General features: G+C 46.6%; 1 protein-coding gene across 1 annotated transcript in view; it reads right to left on the reverse strand.

Moving 5' to 3' along the window:
* Positions 1-21,182, reverse strand: part of LOC113903037 (lipopolysaccharide-binding protein-like) — a 28,099-nt gene extending 6,917 nt beyond the window's left edge. Inside the window, exons 1-10 of the mRNA XM_027558563.1 lie at positions 20,909-21,182; positions 20,096-20,210; positions 16,995-17,123; positions 16,016-16,171; positions 13,124-13,187; positions 9,858-9,921; positions 8,683-8,774; positions 5,671-5,847; positions 2,746-2,955; positions 1,396-1,578 (exon numbers count right to left, since the gene is read on the reverse strand). Coding sequence (XP_027414364.1) covers positions 1,396-1,578; positions 2,746-2,955; positions 5,671-5,847; positions 8,683-8,774; positions 9,858-9,921; positions 13,124-13,187; positions 16,016-16,171; positions 16,995-17,123; positions 20,096-20,210; positions 20,909-21,032 — 1,314 coding nt within the window. The 5' untranslated portion in view covers positions 21,033-21,182. The remainder of the gene's footprint in view (positions 1-1,395; positions 1,579-2,745; positions 2,956-5,670; positions 5,848-8,682; positions 8,775-9,857; positions 9,922-13,123; positions 13,188-16,015; positions 16,172-16,994; positions 17,124-20,095; positions 20,211-20,908) is intronic.
* Between the last annotated feature and the right edge of the window lie 1,714 nt (positions 21,183-22,896).

Below are 22,896 nucleotides of genomic sequence, written 5' to 3' on the forward strand. Positions count from 1 at the left end.
TTTTTTTCTCTTGCTGCTTTCAAGACTTTTTCTTTACCTCTAATTTTTGGAAATTTAATTAATACATGTCTTGGCATAGATTTCTTTGGGTTTATCTAGTTTGGAATGTGCTCAGCATCTTGAATCTGCAGCTTTATCTGTTTCTTGCTGAATCTGGGAAGTTTTCAGCCATTATTTCTTTGAGTACTTTTCAGCCCCTCCCACTTTCTCCTCTCCTGAGATTGATGGCCTGAATGTTAGATCTTTTGTTCCTGAGGCACTTTTCATTTTTTTTCTTCGGTCTGTTTTTTCTCTGTAGTTCAGATTGGGTGATTTCTACTGTTCTATTCTCTAGTTCCCTTATTCTTTTCTCTCTGGAGCTTAGCAATAAGTTAAATGTTAGTCACTCAGCCATGTCGACTCTGGGACCCCATGGACTGTAGCCCGCCAGGCTTCTCTGTCCATGGAATTCTACAGGCAAGGATTCTGGGTGGGTAGCCATTCCCTTCTCCAGGAGATCTTCCTGACCCAGGGATTGAACCCAGGTCTCCCTCTGTGCAGGCAGATTCTTCATCATCTGAGCCACCAGGAAGCTATGGTAAAACAATTATTGTCTGAAAGTTTTCTATTTTACTAGACTTCGTTTTTCTGGTTCTTTGGGTGAAGAAAGGAGGGTTTTATTTTTTGTTTATTTGTTTTTTTGGGCCCCACATACTGCCACACAGTTCTCAGATCTCAGTTCCCTGATCAGGGATTGAAACTGCAATCCCTTCATTGGAAGCAAAAAAACTAGAGGGGATTTTGATAGGGATCGTGTTGAGTCTGTGAATGAATTTGGACAATATTGCTATTTTAAAAGTTCTTTAAATTTTATACTTTCTTTAAAAAGGTAATTTGATGATTTTTATTTATAACATTTTAAATAGGTTTATGCAGGAGACACAAGAGACGAATATTTGATCCCTGGGTTGGGCAGATCCTCTGGAGTAGGAAATGGCAACCTACTCCAGTACTCTTGCCTAGAAAATTCCATGGACAAGGGAACCTGAGGGCTATAGTCCACGCGGTTGCAGAGGGTCTGACATGACTTAGCAACTAAACAGCAACAACAACGCTTTAAATTAAATAAATTTTTAATTTAAGTAAATGTAACAATGAGGAAGCTAAAAATTTCCACCTCAGCTGGAGTGAATGACTTTTAAGGTTTCTTGCAACTCTGACAATGTTATGATTTGATTAGCTGTATCAGGAAGCTTGGCTGTTCAGACCAAGTGTGCAAGACCCACTCACAACACACCAGAAATAAATAACCTTCAGCTACTTTAGCTGTGTAGTCTCCCAGTCCTTTAGCCAAGGGAGGGGCTTCTACCCATAGCAAACATGACCTTTTATTGCCCTGGACAGATTCAGACTTACCGCCCTGATTTGGAAGAGGGGCTTGCGGCCAGCAGACTTGGGCCACAAGTCTTCATCCAGAACGAAGGCCTGGATGTCCATCACTGGCATGAACGTCACATTTCCGGGAGTAAATGTCAGGAATGGAGCTGATTCAGGTGATGTCTCAAGCTCTAGTTCTATATTAGGATACAACCTGGCCAGCTGGAAAAATAGGGCAGATACTAGGGGAGGGTACGAGACAAACAGAGGGACCCTGAGCTGTATTAGGGAAGGCCAGATGGGCAGAACCCCCAAGACTCAAGTCTTCAAAGGCCCTAAACTGGCAGTGGAAAATCATAGGATGGTGGGAATTTTATATAATTTTACATGTATATATATAAATATATTAAGTTAAAAAATATATATAGTATATCAAATGGTTAATGTAGCAATTTAGTTGATAAGAAATACAAATGGCTATAAATAAATGCATACATGTTAAAATTCAATAGTAATGGGGATATGCACACAAAATGTAGTTTCACATTATTCCATGAAAATGGCCAAAAATTTCATACATGTGACAATATCCAATTTAGGAGAAAAGACACTCAAAATAATGAGAGAAAAAATTAGCGAATATTCTCAAAATATTTGTTAGTAGGCAATTATATTTTCAGAACTCTTTTTCAGTGGATGGCTTTATGGTTGGAAAGAGCACTTTGATAATGTATCAGAATGGGTAGAAATACACAATGGGCAAGCTCCAGTAACAGTGGATGGTCACTGTACTGCCTCCTACACTGTGTTGACTAGCATGCAAGTTTGGGGCCAGAGCTGAATTGCCTGGCTCAAGAGAGGGGAGGCTGAGAACTCTTCTCCACTCTGCTCCTGCTACTTTTCAGCTCTGCTCTACATAAACAGCAAACAAATAGTGATTGTTGGTCTAGACCCCAGTTATTAGCCTGCCCAATATGTCCCATTTGCACCCTGGAAGAATCCTGAATATTTGTCCTGGCTGAGTGTTATCTCCCATTTGATGACGACCAACCCAGCAGCAACTTAGTGGGGGCAGGTACTAGAGTTGTTCCATTTGATAGATGAAGAAACTGAGGCCCAACAAGATTGAGTTCCCAAGACAGGAAGCAGCAGATCCCAGATTCAAACACAGGCAATCTGAATCTGGATCCTGTGTCTTTATGCCTCCGGAAGTCAGAGAATGATGGAAATTTTGAAGCAAAAAAAATCTTAATAACTTACTTAATAGCTTACTTTTATCCACTGTGTTAATAAGCTGTTTGTTTGGAGAAAGTTTATGCACAGCTCGTAGATGTCCACACACAATCTCAACATTTGGCCCATGTCAATGGGCTTGTCCTAAGGTCTTACCTGAGGAATAATGGCCCAGAATGAGCTGGTATGCAGCTGGATTGGGAAGTTCAAGGGAATCTGCAGCACACCAAGCAGGAAGCCACTTGAGAAGCAGGACGCCAGAGTAGTTAGAGGCGTGGACTTGGAGGTCAGGCAGCGGGGCCTCAGATGCTGCTTCCGCCAGTTTTTGGCTGACTTATGGTTGATAAACTTCGTTAGGTTCTGTATCTGAAAAAGCAGGATGATCATAATAGCACTTGTACAGGGTGTGCGAGGACTGAACGAGATATTCTAAAGGTAAAGAGCTAAGTGCAGGGCCTGGAACATAGGAAGGGCTTAATAAATGTCTGTGATTGTTATTCATCACTTCTCAGGATTCTCCCCTAAAGGGCCAACAAGAGCTGGTAACCACCACAGTCTGGATTTAACGTGCTTTCAGATATGGCTTTCTCCTACCCCAAACTCTTTTTCTAGCCAGAAGTCTCTCATGGTGCTATTCTCTACCCATGCCTTGGACTTGTTCATCTTTCCGCTTGGCGAGCCCTGCCTATACCTGTGACAGCACACCTTCCTCCATCTCTTCCCCCTTCAAGATCCTCACCCTTGGGACTTCCATGGTGGTCCAGAGGCTAAGACTCTATGCTCCCAATACAGGAGGCTCAAGTACGATTCCTGATCAGGGAACTAGACCCCAAATGCCACAACTAAAAATCCCGCATGCTGCAACTGATATCTGGGGCAGCTAAGTAATCAAATATTAAAAAGAAAGATTCCCACTGTTCATTTGGGCTGCTGGGAGTTGGTGATGGACAGGGAGGCCTGGCGTGCTGTGGTTCATGGGGTCACAAAGAATCGGACATGACTGAGCGGCTGAACTGATACTGATTGTTGTTGTTCAGTCACTAAATTGTCCGATTCTTTGGGACTCCATGGACTACAGCACTTCAGGCTTCCTTGTCCTTCACTATCTCCTGCAGTTTGCTCAAACTCATGTCCATTAAGCTGCTGATGCTATCCAACCATCTCATCCTCTGTTGCCCTCTTCTCCTGCCCTCAATCTTTCCCAGCATCAGGGTCTTTTCCAGTGAGTCAGCTCTTCGCATCAGGTGGCCAACTATTGGAGCTTCAGCTTCAGCATCAGTCCTTCCAGTGAATATTCAGGGTTGATTTCCTTTAGGGTTGACTGGTTTGATCTCCTTGCTGTCCAAGGGACTCTCGAGAGTCTTCGCTAGCATCAGTTCTTTGGCGCTCAGCCTTCTTTACAGTCCAACTCCATTTAGCACTTATCACACTGGTGATAAGTGCACTGCTCGACTGGGAGCTATGAGGGTGCCCTGCTCAGACCTCCCTTCACAGGCATAAGCTGTGAGCAAAGTAGCTGGTTGACAGGCCCCCACATTCCCTGCCTCACACTCAGGCCTCACACCATTCATGCTGGGACCACCCTCTCCCAGACAGCTCCCAGCCCCTGACTGGGCACAGCCCACGTGGTAGAACTGGAGAATTTTCTCAGATTTCAGGATTCGAGGGGATTGCTTAAGATGTGTCAAACTGAAAGTCACAATCAAGGCTTCATTTGCTTACTGTGAGAGAGGAAGCAAGAGAGTAAACAGGAAAGGGCACTGGCCCCGCTGTGTCCCCCTTTTCCCTGTGGCAGGACATAGGATACCATCGTGGACCCAGTGGGAGCTGGTGGAGGAGACAGGGAAGGACCAGGAGGCCAAAAAGAAAAAGTACTGACTATTGAGTCAAACTGGAGAAAGCTGTCTTCAAGGCCCCCAGGAAGGGATCTCAGCTGAAGTTACCCACCCACCCCCCCCACCCCACCATCCACAAATAGGCCTCTGAACGGGACGTATCAAGGCTAGGAATGCAGATTGACAGGCGAGGCACGGGCTTGAGTCCTTAAGGGTACCTCCCTCTGGAAACTAGCAAACACTGGCCATGAACCAAGTCTGGACTGGGTGAGACCTGCCAGGTAAAGCTTAATGTAATTGCCACAGGCAGACCTGAAAGATCACACATAGGATTTCTTTCACCTTGGAGCCAGACTCCTCTGACGCCCGCCTGATACACACGCCTCTAATAAGCAAGCTTGGTGCTGTGGCTCCCCTTCGGCTTAGCTGAGACTTAGAGACACAGCAGCGCTTCTGCTGCATCTGCCTGCCTTCCCTTTGCTTCACAGCTATCTCAGGTGGCTCAGATGGTAAAGTGTCTGCCTACAATGTGGGAGACCCAGGTTCGATCCCCGGATTGGGAAGATCCTCTGGAGAAGGAAATGGCAACCCACTCCAGTACTCTTGCCTGGAAAATCCCATGGACGGAGGAGCCTGGTAGGCTACAGTCCATGGGGTTGCAAAGAGTCGGACACGACTGAGTGACTTCACTTCAAGGGCTCATCCCACCTGCTCCATCCTCCAATGCCCGTTATCTCCCCAGGTGTTTTCCTAATAAATCTCTTATAAGTCTGAGGTTGTCTTGGCATCTGCTGCTTGGAGTACCTGATACAACACACAAGAGCCTGTGTTATTTTTTGAAAATACTATCGAGACTTCACTGGCGGTCCAGTGGTTAAAACTTCAAGTTCGAAATCCAGGGGGTGCCGGTTCGATTCCTGGTCGGGGACCTAAGATCCTGCATGTCGCACGGGGCAGCCAAAAATAAAAATTGAAAAAAAAATCATACCGCTACTATAGCTAACATACATACATGCATCAGACTCCAAGTTCTTACAGGCTATCTCATATAATCCCTGGGGAATAGGCACACTTGGGATTCACACGCACAAGAGGGAAACTGAGGCACGGCCTGGATTCAGACCCCTATTTGGGAGGCTCCAAATGCCACATTCTTCTCCTGGCTCCCCAGAGCACTCACAGTGGATCTACTGTCCCATCTGATTTTCTCTCCGGGGACCCCCAGCCTCTTCCCTCCCCTACTCACATGCTTATTTTGGATGGTGAATTTCATCTGCCCGGCCTGATGGTAAACCCTGCTGGCCGTGTTGAAGACATATTCGGAGACGGCAAAGTAGATCATGTGGTCGTGTTTCTGGGGCAGCATGATGGGTGGAGCATCGAAGGGGACTGAGGAGTTCCAGTTTCTGCCGAAGAATTCACCCTGCAGACAGAAGGACACAGTGGCCACCAGGGTTCCTACCAGAGAAAATGTCAGGCCCGGGAGGCGGCTGGGCTGGCGATTCCTCTCTAGACTGTAGGGCTGGTGTCTTGGTAGATTCATCTGGCCCCACAGTATGAAGGCCCTAGCAGCTACCTGAAATTCACCTGTTGTAGACTGTTTTCTTTGGGTGGGAGCTGTGTCCTGTGTTCTTCCAGGCCCAGGATGCAGGAGAGGGAGCACTGCCCAGGGAAAAGTATGGACTCTGGAGCTTAACTGTTTGGTTTTGGATCCTGGCCTGCCACTTACTTGCTCTGGGATCTTGGGTAAGTCTCCGACTTCTTTGTGCCTCAACTCCCTCACCTGAAAAATGGAGATGATGTGGGACTTCCCTGGTGGTCCAGTGGTGAGGAATCCGCCTTGCAATGCAAGGGATGAGGGTTCGATCCCTGGTTGGAGAACGAACACCCCACATGCCATGGGGGCAACTAAGCCCATTCGCCATAACTACGGAGCCTGCGCTCTGGAGTGCTCATGCTCTGACTAGAGAGCCTGTGTGCTGCAGGGATAGACCCCGCACGCTGCAGCAAAGATCCCATGTCCTGAAACGAAGACCAACACCGCCAAAAACATTAATTAAAAAAATTTAAAAAGTGGGGATGCTAATGGTTTCTACTTCATAGAGGCGGTATGAAATTTACGTGCATTAACATTTGTATGGGCTTCCCTGGTGGCTCAGAGGTTAAAGTGTCTGCCTGGAATGCGGGAGACCTGGGTTCGATCCTTGGGTCAGTAAGATCCCCTGGAGAAGGAAATGGCAACCCACTCCAGTACTCTTGCCTGGAGAATCCCATGGAGGGAGGAGCCTGGTGGGCTACAGTCCATGGGGTCGCAAAGAGTCAGACACGACTGAGCGACTTCACTTTCACTTTTCACTTTCACTTTCACTAACATTTGTACAAATACTTAAAATAGCACTTGGCTCATAGTGAGAGGAGCTTCCCGAGGTGGCGCTAGTGGTAAAGAATCTGCCTGCCGAGGCAGGAGACATAGGTTTGCTCCGGAAGATCCTCCGGAGGTGGGCATGGGAACTCATTCCAGTATTCTTGCCTGGAAAATCCCATGGACAGAGGAACCTGGCGGACTACAGTCCATAGCGTTGTGAAGAGTCGGACATGACTGAAGCGACTTAGCATGCACACTCAGAGTAAAAAGCATGTAAAGAAAGTGTGAAGTTGCTCAGTCGTGTCCAACTCTTTGCCCCATGGACTGTAGCCTACCAGGCTCCTCTGTCCGTGGGATTCTCCAGGCAAAACTACTGGAGTGGGTTGCCATTTCCTTCTCCAGGGGATCTTCCCAACCTAGGGATCGAATCCAGGTCTCCCAAATTGCAGGCAGACACTTTACCGTCTGAGCCACCAGGGAAGCCCTGTAAGTGTTAGGTGTTAGTTAAATAAATAAAACTGGAGAAGGGTGACACTCCAGGACCTGTCTCAACAAGGGTTGTGGGAAAGACCAGAATGAAGACAGAGTGTATTCTTTTCCTACTGCTGCTGTAACAAATGACCATAATCTTAGTGGTTTAAAACAGCAGAGACTGTAGTCCTTCACGTTTCTGGAGGTTAGAAGTTAAAACTCAAGATGTTGGCAAGTCTGCCTTCTTGAGGCTTCTGGGGTGTATCTGCTTCCTTTTCTACCCTGTAGAGGCCACCTGCATTCCTTAGCTTCTGGACCCTCCCTTTCATCACTCTGACCTTTAGTTCCAAGCTCTTGTTTCTGTTGTCACATTGCCTCCTGTCCTTTATCACCTACCCCCTTATAAGGGGCTTCCCTGGTGGCTCGGATGGTAAAGCATCTGCCTGCAATGCAGGAGACGCAGGTTCGATCCCTGGGTCGGGAAGATCCCCTGGAGAAGGAAATGGCAACCCACTCCGGCACTCTTGCCTGGAAATCCCCACAGTCAGAGGAGCCTGGGGGCACAAAGAGTCGAACTCGACTGAGTGACTAAGCACAGCACATGATGACAGCAACGTGAAAGTGAAGTGAAGTCACTCAGTCGTGTCCGACTCTGTGACCCGGTGGACTGTAGCTCACCAGGATCCTCCGTCCATGGGATTCTCCAGGCAAGAATACTGGAGTGGGGTGCCATTTCCTTCTCCAGGGGATCTTCCTGACCCACAGATCAAACCCAGGTCTCCTGTATTGCAGGCAGACGCTTTAACCTCTGAGCCACAGCTAGCCTACTAATCCAGGATAATCTTGTCATTTCAAGATCCTTCATTTAATTAAACATTTTACCGTATATTTCAAAATCCCATTTGCCATACACAGTAAAATGTTCAGATTCTGAGGACTGGGACACGGACATCTAAGGGAGACATTTTTCAGTCTACTAAGGGAGTAAGGCAGGGAGTAATAATACTGTACCCATACACATACTACATGCCAGGCACTTGGCTATGCACATTATACACATCTCACGTAATCCCTGTAGTCACTTTATGATATAGGCTATTATTATTCAAATTCCATGGAGGCTCAGAAAAGTTAAGTAATTCTCCCAAGATTCTTCAGCACATAAGTGCTAGGGTCTTCTGGATTCCAGACAGATTTTTTTTTTTTTTTTTCCAGACAGATTTACTATGCTGGTTCAGAGACCTCATCTTGGGTTTTGTTCTGCCATGTGTGCTGTGTATCACATCTTCCCACTGTGGGCACTGGTCAGGGACATGGACTGACAAGCAGATGGTCTGGAGGAGAGGAGAAGCCAACTCTGAGAGGGAGAACTGGATTTCTGCCAGTCCCCGGCTCCAAGGCCCTTTCTCTACAGCCCCTTACCTTGAAGGGTGTATCCAGGCCTTGGAAGGTCACCTGGGGAGCTCCTACTAAACGGTAGTCAATGCCGGCAATCTGGTCAATCATTGAGGTGACTATGAGCAGGAAAGAGACAGTATTATGAACAAGGGAGCCAAACACAGTTGTTCAAGTTGTGCATTGTGCAAATCTATGGAGCTCTTTTCCCATATAGTCTTTGGAGAGTGAAAATGGGGTTGGTGCTGATCAATGGTAACTTCAGTCACAAAGAGAGTGAGTGCTTCATAGCCTCATTCATTCAATATTTATTGAGTACTTGCTATATACCAGGCACAATGAATGCAAGAGGCTGATGAAACAGGTTAGTAGGAGAGTCAAAGTCTCTGTTCTTCTGGAGCTGGCAATCCAGAAGGGAAAAAAAGAGAAGTATTTGAGCAAATAGATATAAAGTCACAACTCTTCTAGGTAGCATAAAGTCACAGGATGATGCTAGCCATATAAAGGGGGTGAAACGGGGGATATAGAGTCAGAGGAGGTTTTGCTTGGGCCGAGATCTGAAGGAGGAATAGGTGTCAATTGGTTGGCAGGGCAGGCAGAAGGGGGGACTCGGGGAAGGATGTTCCTGGCAAAGGGAACGACACATGCAAAGATCTTGTAGAAGTATGGGACATGGTGTATTAGTGGAATCACAGGGACCCATGTGGCAGCCAAGTTGCCCAGAGCAAGATGAAGCTGGCAGTCAGGCCTGCCCATGGGATGCTGTATCACCCACTGCGGGGTTGATATTCTGATAGTCAGGGGAGTCTTTGATGGCTTTAAGAAGAAGGGAGGATCTGACCTGATGTATGATTGTACAAGGTCCTTTGGATGCCGGATGGGCAAGGCTCAGGGGTGCATGGGAATCTCAGAGCACCCCTGTTTTGTTCAAGCAGCCAGTACAGAGTCAGCATGTGATTCTCCCATGTATTGGTAATCCTTTGTTCACTGGTGCACCCAGCAGGTTGCTGAGTCCCCACCCTCGATCACCTTATGCCCCCGTCTCCAGACAGCAGACCCTCATATGTCCAACCATGTAGGATGGAGAAATACTCGATGGGGAAAATTCTCCCAGGGTTCTTGGGAGATGATGGTGATGGTTCCAGGGGTACTGTGTGCCACGGCACCTGACAGCACCCAGAGAAGAGAAGAAGGCTGCAAACCTGGCAGAGTGCGGAGATAGGGCTCCAGGCGGGAGGCTGCTGACTCCTTGACCATTTTGCAGATCTGCCGAAGTGGACGAGACAGCCACGTGAGTCCTTCCACATCTCTCTCCCAGACCATGTCCCTGCCCACTTCCTCACTGCCACTTCAGGAACCGTGGGTCATATGCCCGCCCTGTAGGCAGGTGAGTGGAGGGGAGGGAGAATATGGTGAAAATGGAGACAAGACCTCCATCAACCACAACACTTGGTCACTGCCCATTTGTGTTTGCCCAGCTTAAGTTCCTAGACTTTTCTGGAACCCTCATTAAAAGCAGATGGTGGTCAAGTCAGCACTTCCCTGAAGTCTGCTCTTGCCATGGTCTTCAATTCAATGTCTTGGTTGCTAAGTGCCCAGAAGTGCAGTATGCATTTATTAGACAGCAGAGGTTGGTGGGGGGAACTTCCCTGGCGGTCTAGTGGTTAAGACTTCGCCTTCCAATGTATAGGGTGTGGTTGGGGAGCTAGGATCCCACATGCCTCCTGGTCAAAAAGCCAAAGTATAAAACAAAAGGCAATATTGTAACACATTCAATAAAGATTTTAAAAGTGGTCCACATCAAAAAATATTTTAGAAAAGAGAAAAGAGACAGAGGGATCAGAGGGACAAAACAGAAAAGCTTCTAGGTGCAGGAGGCAGCTCTTATATCAGAGGCTCCACCGCCCCATCTTCCTGCTCCTTTGCCATCTCTTCCTACTGGGATTCCTTGCCATCTGGGATTAGCGGATCTGTGAAGGGGCTCCGTGCCTGGTCTGCAGGCAGTACTCAGTAGGGCCACCAGAGGGCGCCCCAAAGCACAGCCAGGAGAACTCCGTTCCTCAGCCAGCCACCCAGTTTCCTCCTCCGTGTCAAGAATGGGAGAGACCAGAAGTTGGAAGCTTGTCACTTCCTAACGTTAGCCATATCTATACTATTTCTATGAATTTTCCCTTCTTACCTGTTAAAGTAATTAATATTTCTTTTATAGTGAAAGTGAAAGTGAAGTTGCTCAGTCGTGTCCGACTCTTTGCGACCCGCTGGACTGTAGCCCAATAAGCTTCTCCATCCATGGGATTCTCCAGGCAAGAATACTGGAGTGGATTGCCATTTCCTTCTCCAAGTGGCCTTTTAAAAACTATATAGTCACTTAGTCATGTTAGACTCGTGACCCCATGGACTGTAGCCCGCCAGGCTCCTCTGTCCATGGAATTCTCCAGGCAAGAATACTGGAGTGGGTTGCCATTTCCTTTTCTGGGGGATCTTCCTGATCTAGGGATCAAACCCCGGTCTCCTGCACTGCAGACAGATTCTTTACTGTCTGAACCACCAGGGAAGCCCCTAAAAACTATAGACGTTTAATAAAAAATACAGAAAACTACCACTGTTTTCAAAGGGAAACTGTTACCCTTGGCATAAACAGGATATACCTGGGGAAAAAAGTGGGAAAAGCCACTCTGCAAGGTGGGCTAGATATAGCTGCCCACAAGATAATGCCCCTTCTTTGTTAAAGGAAAGTGTTCAGCACATATTAGCCCTAAATGGAGACTTCCCCTTTGACATGAAAGAGAAAAGGGACCGCATAGGGAATCCCTTGTTCATTTTATCATTCTGCATAATTTAAATGATTATGGGGGAGCTGTCCCCACTTTGGGAACCACTGTTTGATGCAAACTCCAAGTCAGCCTGTGTCTGGTGCACCTGGCCTGGCTTCTCCTGAAGCAGAGGGTACGGGCAGCGTACCCGGGCAGCCAGCCCTTCCAGGCCTGCATCCATCCACCCCCAGCCCCTCTCTCTGCAGAGCCACCTGGGGCTTTGCACTCACAGCCCCATGGAGGCCGGTCAGTGACTGCATCCTTGAAAACTGTTCTTGTGCTTAGCCTCTCTGACACCTGCCCCGCTTCCCACTGGACACATGGCTCCCGGATTTTTCTGGCCCATGTTTCCTGTGTTGGTAGGGCAGAGACCACCCTTGCCTCTGGCCTCAACATGCTGCACAGGGCTACAGAAGCATACATGTCTATGAAAATAAGCTTGCCCTCCCCCTTTTTTAAGCTTGCCCCCTTTACCTAGCTGCTCTTCTGTACTAGGCACTGGTCAGTGCCTGTAGCTATGATGTCGTATGGTCCTCACAATAGCCCTCCAAGGTAGGTGCTACGATTCTTTCTATTATTTTTTTGGCTGCACCTCACGGCATGCAGAACTTCCCCAATTAGGGAAGGAACCTGCAGCCCCGCCCCCTGCAGTGGAAGTGGGGAATCTTAATCACCGGCCCACCAGGGAAGCCCTATTTCTATTTTATAGATAAAAATCCTAAGGTCCAGAGAAGTTAGGCCAGTTAACCAAGGCATCACAGCCAGCAAAGTGGCAGAGCTGGGATTTAAACCCAAAGTATCTGCTTACAGAGTTCATGCGCTCAACAGTCCTCACTGTTGAAGGAGGTGAAACCCAGTTGGGAAATGACTCTGGAACAGTAATAACGTGAGTCCTCTGAACACACCCAGTGTACCTCTATCTAATCAAATCCTCAGAGCTCCCTTCAAAATAGGGGTTATTGTCTCCATTTAACCAATGAGGAAACTGAGACTCCAGGGGGGTCCCTCAATTTGCCCGAAGATACACAGAGGGGAAATGGAAGAGGTACCTCTTTGCCTCTAAGACCAAGGCTTTTTGTAGAGGTGAGAGATACCAAGGGCTGACCTCACTGCTGTTTTCAATGTGGTGCATTTTATCGGATCAGGATAGGGAACATTATTTGAGAAATATTTTCCTCTATTTGAGATAAGAAAGATATCCTAGGTTTTCTCCCTGAAACTCTTAGATTTATTTTGGCATTTAAATCCTTAGACCAAAAATAAATAAATAAATAAATAAGTAAATAAATAAATAAATAAATAAATAAATCCTTAGACCAAAAAATAAAAATAAAAAATAAAAAAATAAATCCTTAGACCACCTGGAGTTGATTTTTGTATATGGTGTGAGGAAAGGATTTAAAGTCACTTCTCCATATCTAACATTATTTATAACAAAGATATCACTCTATCAGTTCCAAATGCCAATTTAGCATGTGTGGTTATACAAATCTGGGAAAGCCTTGACATTTTCCTTTACATCATGAATGAAGAAGCTTTTGCTAAGCAAATTCCAATGACAACATATTTAAGAGCCAAGACTGTGTCTACACACCAAACGTGTACATGCCGATGATCTGCGTGTTAACTACAAATCTGCTCATCCTTTTGTTTACCTTTTGTTCCAAGATGTTTTTGACATTGTTTTCAATTCTTTCATGGAAGAGGTTCAGGATCCAGCTGGAGAAAAGAGGAAATCAGGTCAGAGCCCACTTTATGATTAGCTGAGACTCCTAAGAGAGGGCTAGTGCTGGCACTAGTGGTAAAGAAACTGCCTGCCAAGGCCGGAGACACAGATGTGGGTTGGATTCTTGGGTCGGGAAGATCCCCTGGAGGAGGGCACCGGCAATCCACTCCAGTATTGTTGCCTGGCGAATTCCATGGATAGAGGAGCCTGACCAACTACAAGTCCAGGGAGCCCTAAGGAGCTGGACACAACTGAGTGACTAACACTTTCACTTTCACTTCCCGAGAGAAGGGTTACCCATGGATCTGAGCTTTCCCATGTGCTATTCCAAGAAGGGACCTGGCCAGATGAATTTGATCCGAGGGATGGTGACCATAGTATGCTGCTAAATCAGAAATATAGGTGAGAGTAGGCTAGTTAGGGGTGTGGTATTAACTATACACATCAACATCGCCAATATTCTTTTCCTTCCACAAAATCCACTCATTTCCTATTTCCAGTCCTGGTGGTTCAGTGGGACTAACCCTACTCCTAACCCCTAGGTCTAGAGGTGGGCCCTAGACCCTGGCTCAGCCAGTAAGAGTCCAAAATGATTGATCCAAGGAATGGTCTTGTCACCGCACATTGACCAACAAGAACTTGGTCAAAGTTCTTATTGGCCAATGCTCTACCTGGAGCCCTATGGAAAAGGTTGCTCCTGCTTGCTGAGATGGTGGGCTCTAACTGACAAGGAAACCTGGCTTCCTGAGACCATCTCTGCCACTCTAAGAGTGGAGGACCCTGTCTGAGACTGAGCAGACCTAGACCCAGGAGACAGAGAGATTCCTGGCAATATCAAACACCTAAGCCAATCGCAGCTTTGGCTTCCTCCGTGGACTTTTGGGGCTTCCCTGGTGGTTCAGTGGTAAAGAACCTGCCTGCCAATGCAGGAGATGTGCGTTCAATCCCTGGGTGGGGAAGATCCCCTGGAGGAGGAAATGGCAACCCACTCCAGTATTCTTGCCTGGGAAACCCCATGGCCAAAGGAGCTTGGCGGGCTACGGTCTATGGGGTTGCAAAATCCTCTGACATGACTTAGTGACTGAGCATGCACAGACTTTTTAGGTATATGTGAGCCAGTCAAGTCCATTCTCAATGCTTAAACACCTGAGTTGAATTTCTGTAACTTGCAACTTAAAGGAGGCTGGCGAATTTGTATGTCAAAAATTTTAAAGATTTCTTGGGGAGAAGGAACGGTGGACCGAGAAGAATAAGAATGGATATGAATAATCTTCTTAGAAAACATGAAATACGTGGCTCTTAAGGATGCACAACATTATTCACAATATAGCACTCACTAAAACTGAGACACTGTTACCTTTCAGATTGGCAAAAAGCTTAATCTCTGATGATCTGCCCGTGATGGCGATTGTACTTTCTTACCTTGCTAATGGATGTGAAAACTAGCAAGTCCCTTGGAGGGCAGTTTGTTGGTAAATATTAAAATTAAAAAATGCACATACCAATTTAAGAATAAATCCTAGAGTTTATTTGACCAGGTATAAAATGATGTTATTCCCCAAGGTTATTCTTCTAGCATTATTTATAGTAACAAATGACAGGAAGAAACCCTCACTCCCAAACTAAAAATGTATTTATAGAGGACTAACTATATATGTTTTGAAAAGTTAAAGTGTTAGTTGCTCAGTCGTGTCTGACTCTTTGCAACCTCATGGGCTGTAGCCTACTAGGCTCCTCTGTCCATGGAATTCTCCAGGCAAGAAGCTCCCCTGCCAACTCCATTCTGCTCTTCTCTGTGTCCTGGAGGGCTGATGTCTAGAGATTCATCTCCCAAACTCTCTTGCTCTCTGGCTGCTGGTTGTTTTGGCTAATCGGAGGCACAGGCAGGAAGGAGAGAGGAGATGGGGTGCTTATACCAGGCGCCTCCCTGTTGGACACTACAGTCCGGTCCCCTGTCCCCTCCTCTGAGATTTCAGTTCTTTCCGGCTCTGGTAACTCCCTTGCCCCCTTGCCTCCCTTGCTGAACACTCCTTCATCCTGCCCACACTCGAGTTAATATTCCCCTCTTGTTTGCCACTGACTCTTGTCAGTTAAGCCTTTCGAGTTGCCCTCTGTGTCCTGTTGGGATCAGTGATGAAGTGCCAACCCAAACACAGTGAGAGGCTGTCACCCCACAGACCACCACCGTTCATTCCATATTCACTGAGCGGACCCTCCAGGGAAATCACTTTGAAATGCGGGCTTACCTTGAAAGACAGTCTTGCCCAGGCATTGGCAAACTGTTTCTTAAAGGGCCAGATTGTCAATACTTTTGGCACTGCATGCCAAATGGTCTCTGCCAACTACTCAACACTGCTGTTGTCAGACTAAAGCAGTCCTGGACGAATGGGCATGGCTGTGTTCCAGTGAAACTTTGCTTACTGGTGGCTGTGACTTCCCTAGTAGTCTAGGGGCTAAGACCCCATGTTCCCAATGCAGGGGGCCCAGGTTCAATCCCTGGTCAGGGAACTAGATCCCATGAATCGCAACTAAGAAGTTGCTTGCCACAACTAAAGATCCCACGTGCAACAAAGATCAGTGATCCCACATGCAGAACTAAGACCTGGTGCAGCTAAATATACAAATGAATATTTAAAAATAGATAAATTTAAGCAATGGTTGGCAGGTGGATTTGGCCCCTAGGCCTTACTTAGTTCATTGACCTCTGATCTTGATGGATCCTCAGTATTGCTCTTATGTCCCATCGGAGGCATCCCTTGGGTGAGCTGGATGCTGAGGCAGCTCTGACAATCTCCAGCAGGTGTGTTTGGGGGTCACTTACCTTATGTGTCCAGAAATTTCAATGCTGACATGGCCGATGGAGTTGTGGCAGTGGGTCACGGAGACAGTGGGTCGCCCAGACTGGTCCTTGTCCAAGTTCAGAGAAACCAAGACGGACATGCCATCCACACTCAGATCAAATGTGCCATGTAAGGTGCTGGGTGGGAGAAATGAGAAGCAAAGGGTATAGAGTCAGTCACCTCCCAGAAGATGAGCCAAGCTTATGCAGAACCAGGTTTGTCTCTCAATCCCCACCAACTAGTTGTGGGTCCTGAGTCTCAATTTTTAAACTTCCCAGGTGGGGTAGTAGTAAAGAATCTGCTTGTCAATGCAGGAGACATAAGAGTCTCGGGTTCCATCTCTGGGTCAGGAAGATCCTCTGGAGAAAGAAATGGCAACCCATTCCAATATTCTTGCCTGGAGAATCCCCATGGACAGAGGAGCCTGGTGGGCTGCAGTCCATAGGGTTGCAGAGTTCGGACACGAGCGGTTTAGCATGCACACATAGCTGGTGTCGAGTATTTGCTGTGTGCCGGGCACACTGCTAAATGCCTTATAACTGTTATTTTATATAAGCTGCAACTGCACCTATGAGATGGATTATTATTGACCCCATTTTACAGATAATGAAACTAAGGCTTAGGGATGATCAGATCTGTGTCATTTATTGACTGGAGAGGTTTCAGCCCAGAAAGGGAATTCCACTGGGGGAGGACATTTTGTTTTGTGTTATGCAGTCTCTAAGTCGTGTCCACCTCTTTTGCAACCGCATGGAGCCCAGCAAGGCTCTTCTGTCCCTGGGGCAAGAATACTGGAGTGGGTTGCCGTTTGTTTCTCCAGGGGATCTTCCCAACCCAGGGATCAAACCTATGTCTCCTACTTGGCAAGTGGATTCTTTCCCACTGAGCCACCAGGGAAGCCCAGGAGAGGATATGACCTTGCCCAAAGTTGAGACACAGTCTAACGCCAGTACTACTCACATGAAAGACTTTTTCACCTTCCAGTTCCCACTGACAGATACATGGTTATTGGACAAGGAGGCTTTGATACCCTGTCTTGGGTGTAGACTCAGCTGGGAGTTCCGGAGTAAGAAGTGATGGATCCTCATTCTAGGGAAGGAAGACAGATCATGAGACTCAGAAAAACCAGGGGCACTTCAGTCCTCTAAATGAATCTTGAGAGTCCCCTTCAGCCTCTCACACTCTTTCAAGTTTACCAACTTAAACCAAAAAGGACAAATCATTTCATTCACATCCTTCATGGTCTGCTCAGGTTTTACCTCCTCCAGGAAGCCTTTCTTCCCCAAGCTTCCAAGACCAAAGACCTTCCTCTTGCCTCTGACACCCACCCTCACGAGCTGCCCTTGTCTATCTTACTGGATTCTCACCACCTTGAGGACCTTGTGGATGGTCTGCCCCTGCCCCCGTGCCGTCTGCCTGCCTTTCTGTAGAAAAACTTTAGTCAAAGAATACATTTAATTGGAGAAGTGAGAAAACACAGAAACAAAGGAAAATAGTCAAACCAGAACAAACAAGAATACTTTAGTCATTAAAGAAAAAACCTTTAGTTCCTGCTCAAGGGCTTTAGATAATATTCTGAGCCATGTCCTTTGAGCCGTTTTGTATATAGTGAAACCCCCACTATGTGGAAGAAGTTAACCACATGATGGCCAGAAGGTAGCTATGACGTAATTCCAAGAATCAGCCTCCAAGAAATGGGAACAAACCAACTCTGTAACTATAGACTAATTTTACTTAAAAAGAGTCAAGATGATGCTGATCAGACCACTGAATGGCCAATTCCAGGATGACTGGCGGAGCTGACTGTGCCGCTTCTGCATGCAGCCCGGTCCCTCCACCTACACACCCCTGAAACTCTTGCCCACTGATTGGCAGCGGGGAGTTGGCCTTTGGAACTGACTCCACCCTCTCCTTTGTTTGCGGCCTCTGAAATAGCACAAACTTTCCTTTCCACCAAACTTTCCCCTTTCAAATGGCAAGCATCTGGATCTCACTTGTGTAACACTGCGAGCTGGCTTTGCATCGTGTATCCTTCAGCTTCCCTTTTGTATTCCCACCCTAACCCACTTGGAATACAAATAAGAGCTCACTATTTAGATCCTGGGACCTGTGGGGCATACATATGAGAAATATGCTGTAGACACACTTTTCTTTTCCTATAGAGTTAAAAAAAAAAAACAAAAAACATTGTTCACTTTCCCTTACAGCCTCAATCAACTGCAGGTGAGTAGCAGTGACCCCTCTAAACAGGGCAGGTGCCTTCCAGGTAAACATTGCTCTGATCATTTGTTGTTTTTTTTTGTTCACAGATCCATTGCTTCTTCGTCCCTTCTTCTAAACATATGTTAGCTGGGAATGATGTGTGCAAACTACATTTCCCAGAATTCTTTGCACCTGGTGTCTGGTTAGGACTGGCCAATGGGATGCTTTGGGAAGAGATGAGTGGATAGGCAAAGAGGAGAAGCCAGGATATTTTTTCTCCTCTCTGCCTCAGATTGTGTCTTGGTAGTGTTGGTTATATTTCCACATTGGGGCAGCTCCTGCAGACAGCCCGTTCCTTCATGATCTTAGCTCCTTTCTAGAGACCCTGGATCTTGTACTCTGTTGATTTTGTCTTTTGTCTTGTCTTTTTCTCTCTAGCTTTTAGGGATGTTAGTAGCTTTTCATTGCTGCTAATTTTAGGTTGTGTCATCATTCTCAAAGTGGCTTTTCAACTCTTCCAACACCTTTGTAGCAAATTCCTTATATGCAGTTCCCTCCACTGAAGTTCCTGGCGTGGGTTTTCTACTTTCCCAGCTAGTGCCTGATGGATACATTCACCCTGCCTGGGACACTCATCTTCATTACTCACTGTGGTCATTTAAGTTGGTGGTTTTTGTCAGATCAACACTTATTTGTCCACTCAACAAAAATTCATTGAGATTCTCCTGCTCTGTCAGACCTGGCTCCAGGCACAAAAGCCATAGAGATTCAAAACTCAGTCCTTGCCCTTGGAGAGCTTACAGTTGGTGGTAAATCCGGATGTTAACAGACCACAGTAACTCACTGTGAACATCAACTGCAAGGGGGTGCTCTAGGGCTGCGGTAAGGAGCATCACTCTGTAAGTGGCATGTCCTGGATATTTTCTGTCTGTGCATAAATTTAAAATGACTTCTTTTTGCCGACTGTCTCAGGGAAATTGTCTTGAGAGACTTGAGAAGGATTCCAAGAAGCAGCCTTTTCTGTCAGTGGTGGACAAACGATCCCCAAGAACCTATTCTGGACACTGAGGAAGCTGGGGAAGGAGAATTCATATAATCAAAGAATGAATGAAAAAAGAGTAAGGGGTGAGGACTCTAGGGCTGAATATGAGAAAGCTGGAGGGAGTGTAAGATTAGTTACATCTCACAGGGAGGGAGAAGGGGAACCAGGGCTGTTAACCAGAGACCAGGAGGCTCCTGCTTCATTTCTTACTGGGGATATGTGTGGATGCTATCTTCAAGGGGTAGTGTGCAAATAAAATGTGGACAGGGTCCAGAAAGGCTTAAAGTCCTTGATTGCAACCCCTAACAGGCTCTGAGGGGTTGATGGTACATCTCAAACAAGTCCTTGATCTGGAGAGTAGCCAGGGTTCCCTGTGTATTAGTCCCTCAGTCGTGTCCAACTCTTTGTGATCCCAGGGACTGTAGCCTCTCCCCACGGAATTCTCCAGGCAAGAATACTGGAGTGGGTTGCCATTCCCTTCTCCAGGGGATATTTCTGACCCAGGGATCAAACCCAGGTCTATCGCATTGCAGGCAGATTCTTTACCATCTGAGCCACCAGGGAAGCACCCAGGGTTCCCTGGCAGAGGAAGAATCCAGAGCTGATCTTTGTAGGGCTGACATAGGAACTGATGAATGGTTTCTAATTCAGATGATTCAAAAAACACATAGCACCTTCCAAAAGTCCCACAAGAGCTGGCCACAATCCCTTTACCTTTAGTCCAAGTGATGGCTCAATGTTTATCCCCCTTCCCCATGACCCTAGGTCCCCATTCTTCCCTTTCTGCTGCCCCCGTGGAGGAGAACAGAGACCTCACCCACTAAACACATAGTTCACACTTCCAAGCCAACCAATTCCGTAGCTTCCTGACAAATCAGGCAACTTGATGGTGGACAGGTCATTCTTCAGGGTGGCTACTCCATATTGATGGGCTGGAGGGACATAGAGTTAACACATTCAGTGGGAGGTAGCTAAGTATAACAGTTGAATGGCTGGGCTTTGGAGTCATGTGGACTGGGATGAAATGCAGGATTTACCACATACTATTGTAATCCCAAGCAATTTCCTTATACTCCCTGAGCCTCAGTTCCCCCATCTGTAAAATGGTAACAACAACAACGATGATGATGATACTAACCTGAGTCTGAGAATTAAATTAGATCATGAATGCAAAGTGCCAGGTTAGTGGCAATCATTGTTATTTATTCATCCAGATCAAGGTCGTGGAAGCAGTAGTGGGATACAGTGGGGCTTTTGAGGAATACCTAACTGCAGTTTGGTCAAACCTTAGAGTTTTTGACTATTGCCTGGGTCATGTGAACAATGCAGATGTCCGTATCCAACTTCATCCAGTCTCAGATGGGTCTCTGGGATCTGTATTTTAATATGTATCCCAGCAACTCTAATATGGGTGGTCCATGGACCACCCTGGGAAGAAATACTGATCTAGTCCTATCCTTGGCTTCTGTCATTCAAGATGAGGAATCTGAAGCCCCAAGGTTTCTAAGGCTGATATCCAAGGTTTCTAAGCCAGGCAGTGGCAGAACCCCAGCCTGTGACTCCTCAACCTGATGACCACACCACTTTGGTGGGCAGAAACGAGCCCCAGAGGAATCACACCCCCTCTTACCATATTCCAGGCCTTTTCCGGTGATTCTGACCATGAACCCGGGATTAGGTGTTCCTTCTCCAAACCTGGTGAACTCTGCCAGCAACAGTAGGGCGACTACCATATAGTATGGTCTGGCCATCATCCTGTCCTCAGCTCCTTCCTGGGCAGGGATGGGTCACAGTCTCTTTGTAGGAGCCTCCCTTAGTGAAGGTGATAGCAGAATCTTAGGTGCTTATAAAGCCAGCGGCCGGATGAGGAACTGAGCCAGCTAGGAGGGGCTGAGAAAGTTCAAGGCTTTGGGGCAGCCCAAGTTTCAGCAGCTTGAGATGCGGGGCAAAGGTTGCTTATGAAACTTTTTGAGGTTTCTTTCTGGCTTGAGAGCAGAAGTAGTAGAACAAACTCAAGCCGCTTCCTCTTCCAATAGCTGCTGCCCAGGGCTGCCAGTGGAGCCAGCCTCCCCACACCTCTCTCCCTAGCTGAACACCCTCCATTCATTCCCTGTTATCTACAGACTGAAATCTAAACACCCAGCCTGGCAGCGAAGGCCCCCACTACTTGGCTGCGATCCGTTTTTCCAACTGGTCCTTCTACCAGCCCAGCTTGCTAAGACCACACTCTGGCTCTGCTGGAATCCACTGTTCTCCACTTGCATCGTATAATACCATCTCAAGTCAGGTCATGAAAACAACGAATGGCTTCCACAAATCTAGACCCCAGACACTTTTGGATTTTTCTTGCCCATGTTGTTTTTATTATTTTTAAAGACTATTTTTTATGTGAATTTGTTACAATATTGTTTCTGTTTTATGGTTTGGTTTCTTGGCTGCGAGGCACGTGGGATCTTAGCTCTGACCAGGGATCGAACCTGCACCCTCTGCACTGGAAGTGAAAGGCGGTCATCCGTGTCCGACTCTTTGCGGCCCATGGACTATACAGTCCATGGAATTCTCCATGCCAGAACACTGGAGTGGGTAGTCTTTCCCTTCTCCAGGGGATCCTCCCAACCCAGGGATCGAACCAGGGTCTCCCGCATTGCAAACGGATTCTTTACCAGCTGAGCCGCAAGGGAAGGCAATGTCTTAACCACTGGACCACCAGGGAAGTTGCACCTATGTTGTTTTCAAAACAACCTTCTTAAGGTATAATTCATATGCAATAAAACACACACATTTGAAGCGGACATTTCAGTGAGCTTTGACACACGTGTATATCCATGTGATCATGTCGTAATCTAGTTAAAAAATTCCCATCACTCCAAGAAGTTCTCTTGGCTCTTCTCAATCTTGTCCCACCTTCTCTGATTCCAGAGAACCACTGATCTGTTTCCTGTTGCCACTGATTCCTTCTGCCTCTTCTAAAGCTTCATAGAAATCGATTCATACAATATGTGTTCCTTTTTGACTGACTTCTTCCATATAGCATTATGTTTTTGAGATTAAGCCATATTATTTTGTGTATCAATAATTCATTCCTTTTTCTTTATTGTGGAGGAGTCCTCTGCATAGCAGCTAGAATAATCCTTTTATTGTATTTTTAATTTCTTGTAAATAAGAAATACATTCGCATGGTTCAAACATCAATCAATATAAAAAGATGTACAGGGGAAAATCTTACTCTCATGCCTCTTTTGTGTCTTTCCAGTTCCTGTCTCCTCCCCATCAAATCAACAGATGTTTCTACGGTGATAAGTGCTAGGAAATATGGAGGATGCTTTGACATCTTACCCTCTAGGGCCCAGGGGAGCACAGAAAGGAAATGAGAGATTATGTGCTCAAGCTTGATTTTAAAGTACGCGTAGGAGTTTGGTAAACAGGCACAGAGAGGGAAGTTACCCCAGGCAGGGGGCACAGCACAAGCCAAAGCATTGAAGCCTGAAAAACCACTGCACATTCTGGAAGGCACAAAGAATTTTTGGAGAGTAAAGCGTGGGGGTGGGGATGGAGGAGAGTGCCAGACGAGGAGACATGAGCATTGGTGGGGAATATCCTCTTAAAGGGCCATGTTAT

This window comes from Bos indicus x Bos taurus, chromosome 13, assembly GCF_003369695.1.
Source record: "Bos indicus x Bos taurus breed Angus x Brahman F1 hybrid chromosome 13, Bos_hybrid_MaternalHap_v2.0, whole genome shotgun sequence".
In the NCBI taxonomy this organism is placed as follows: domain Eukaryota; kingdom Metazoa; phylum Chordata; class Mammalia; order Artiodactyla; family Bovidae; genus Bos; species Bos indicus x Bos taurus.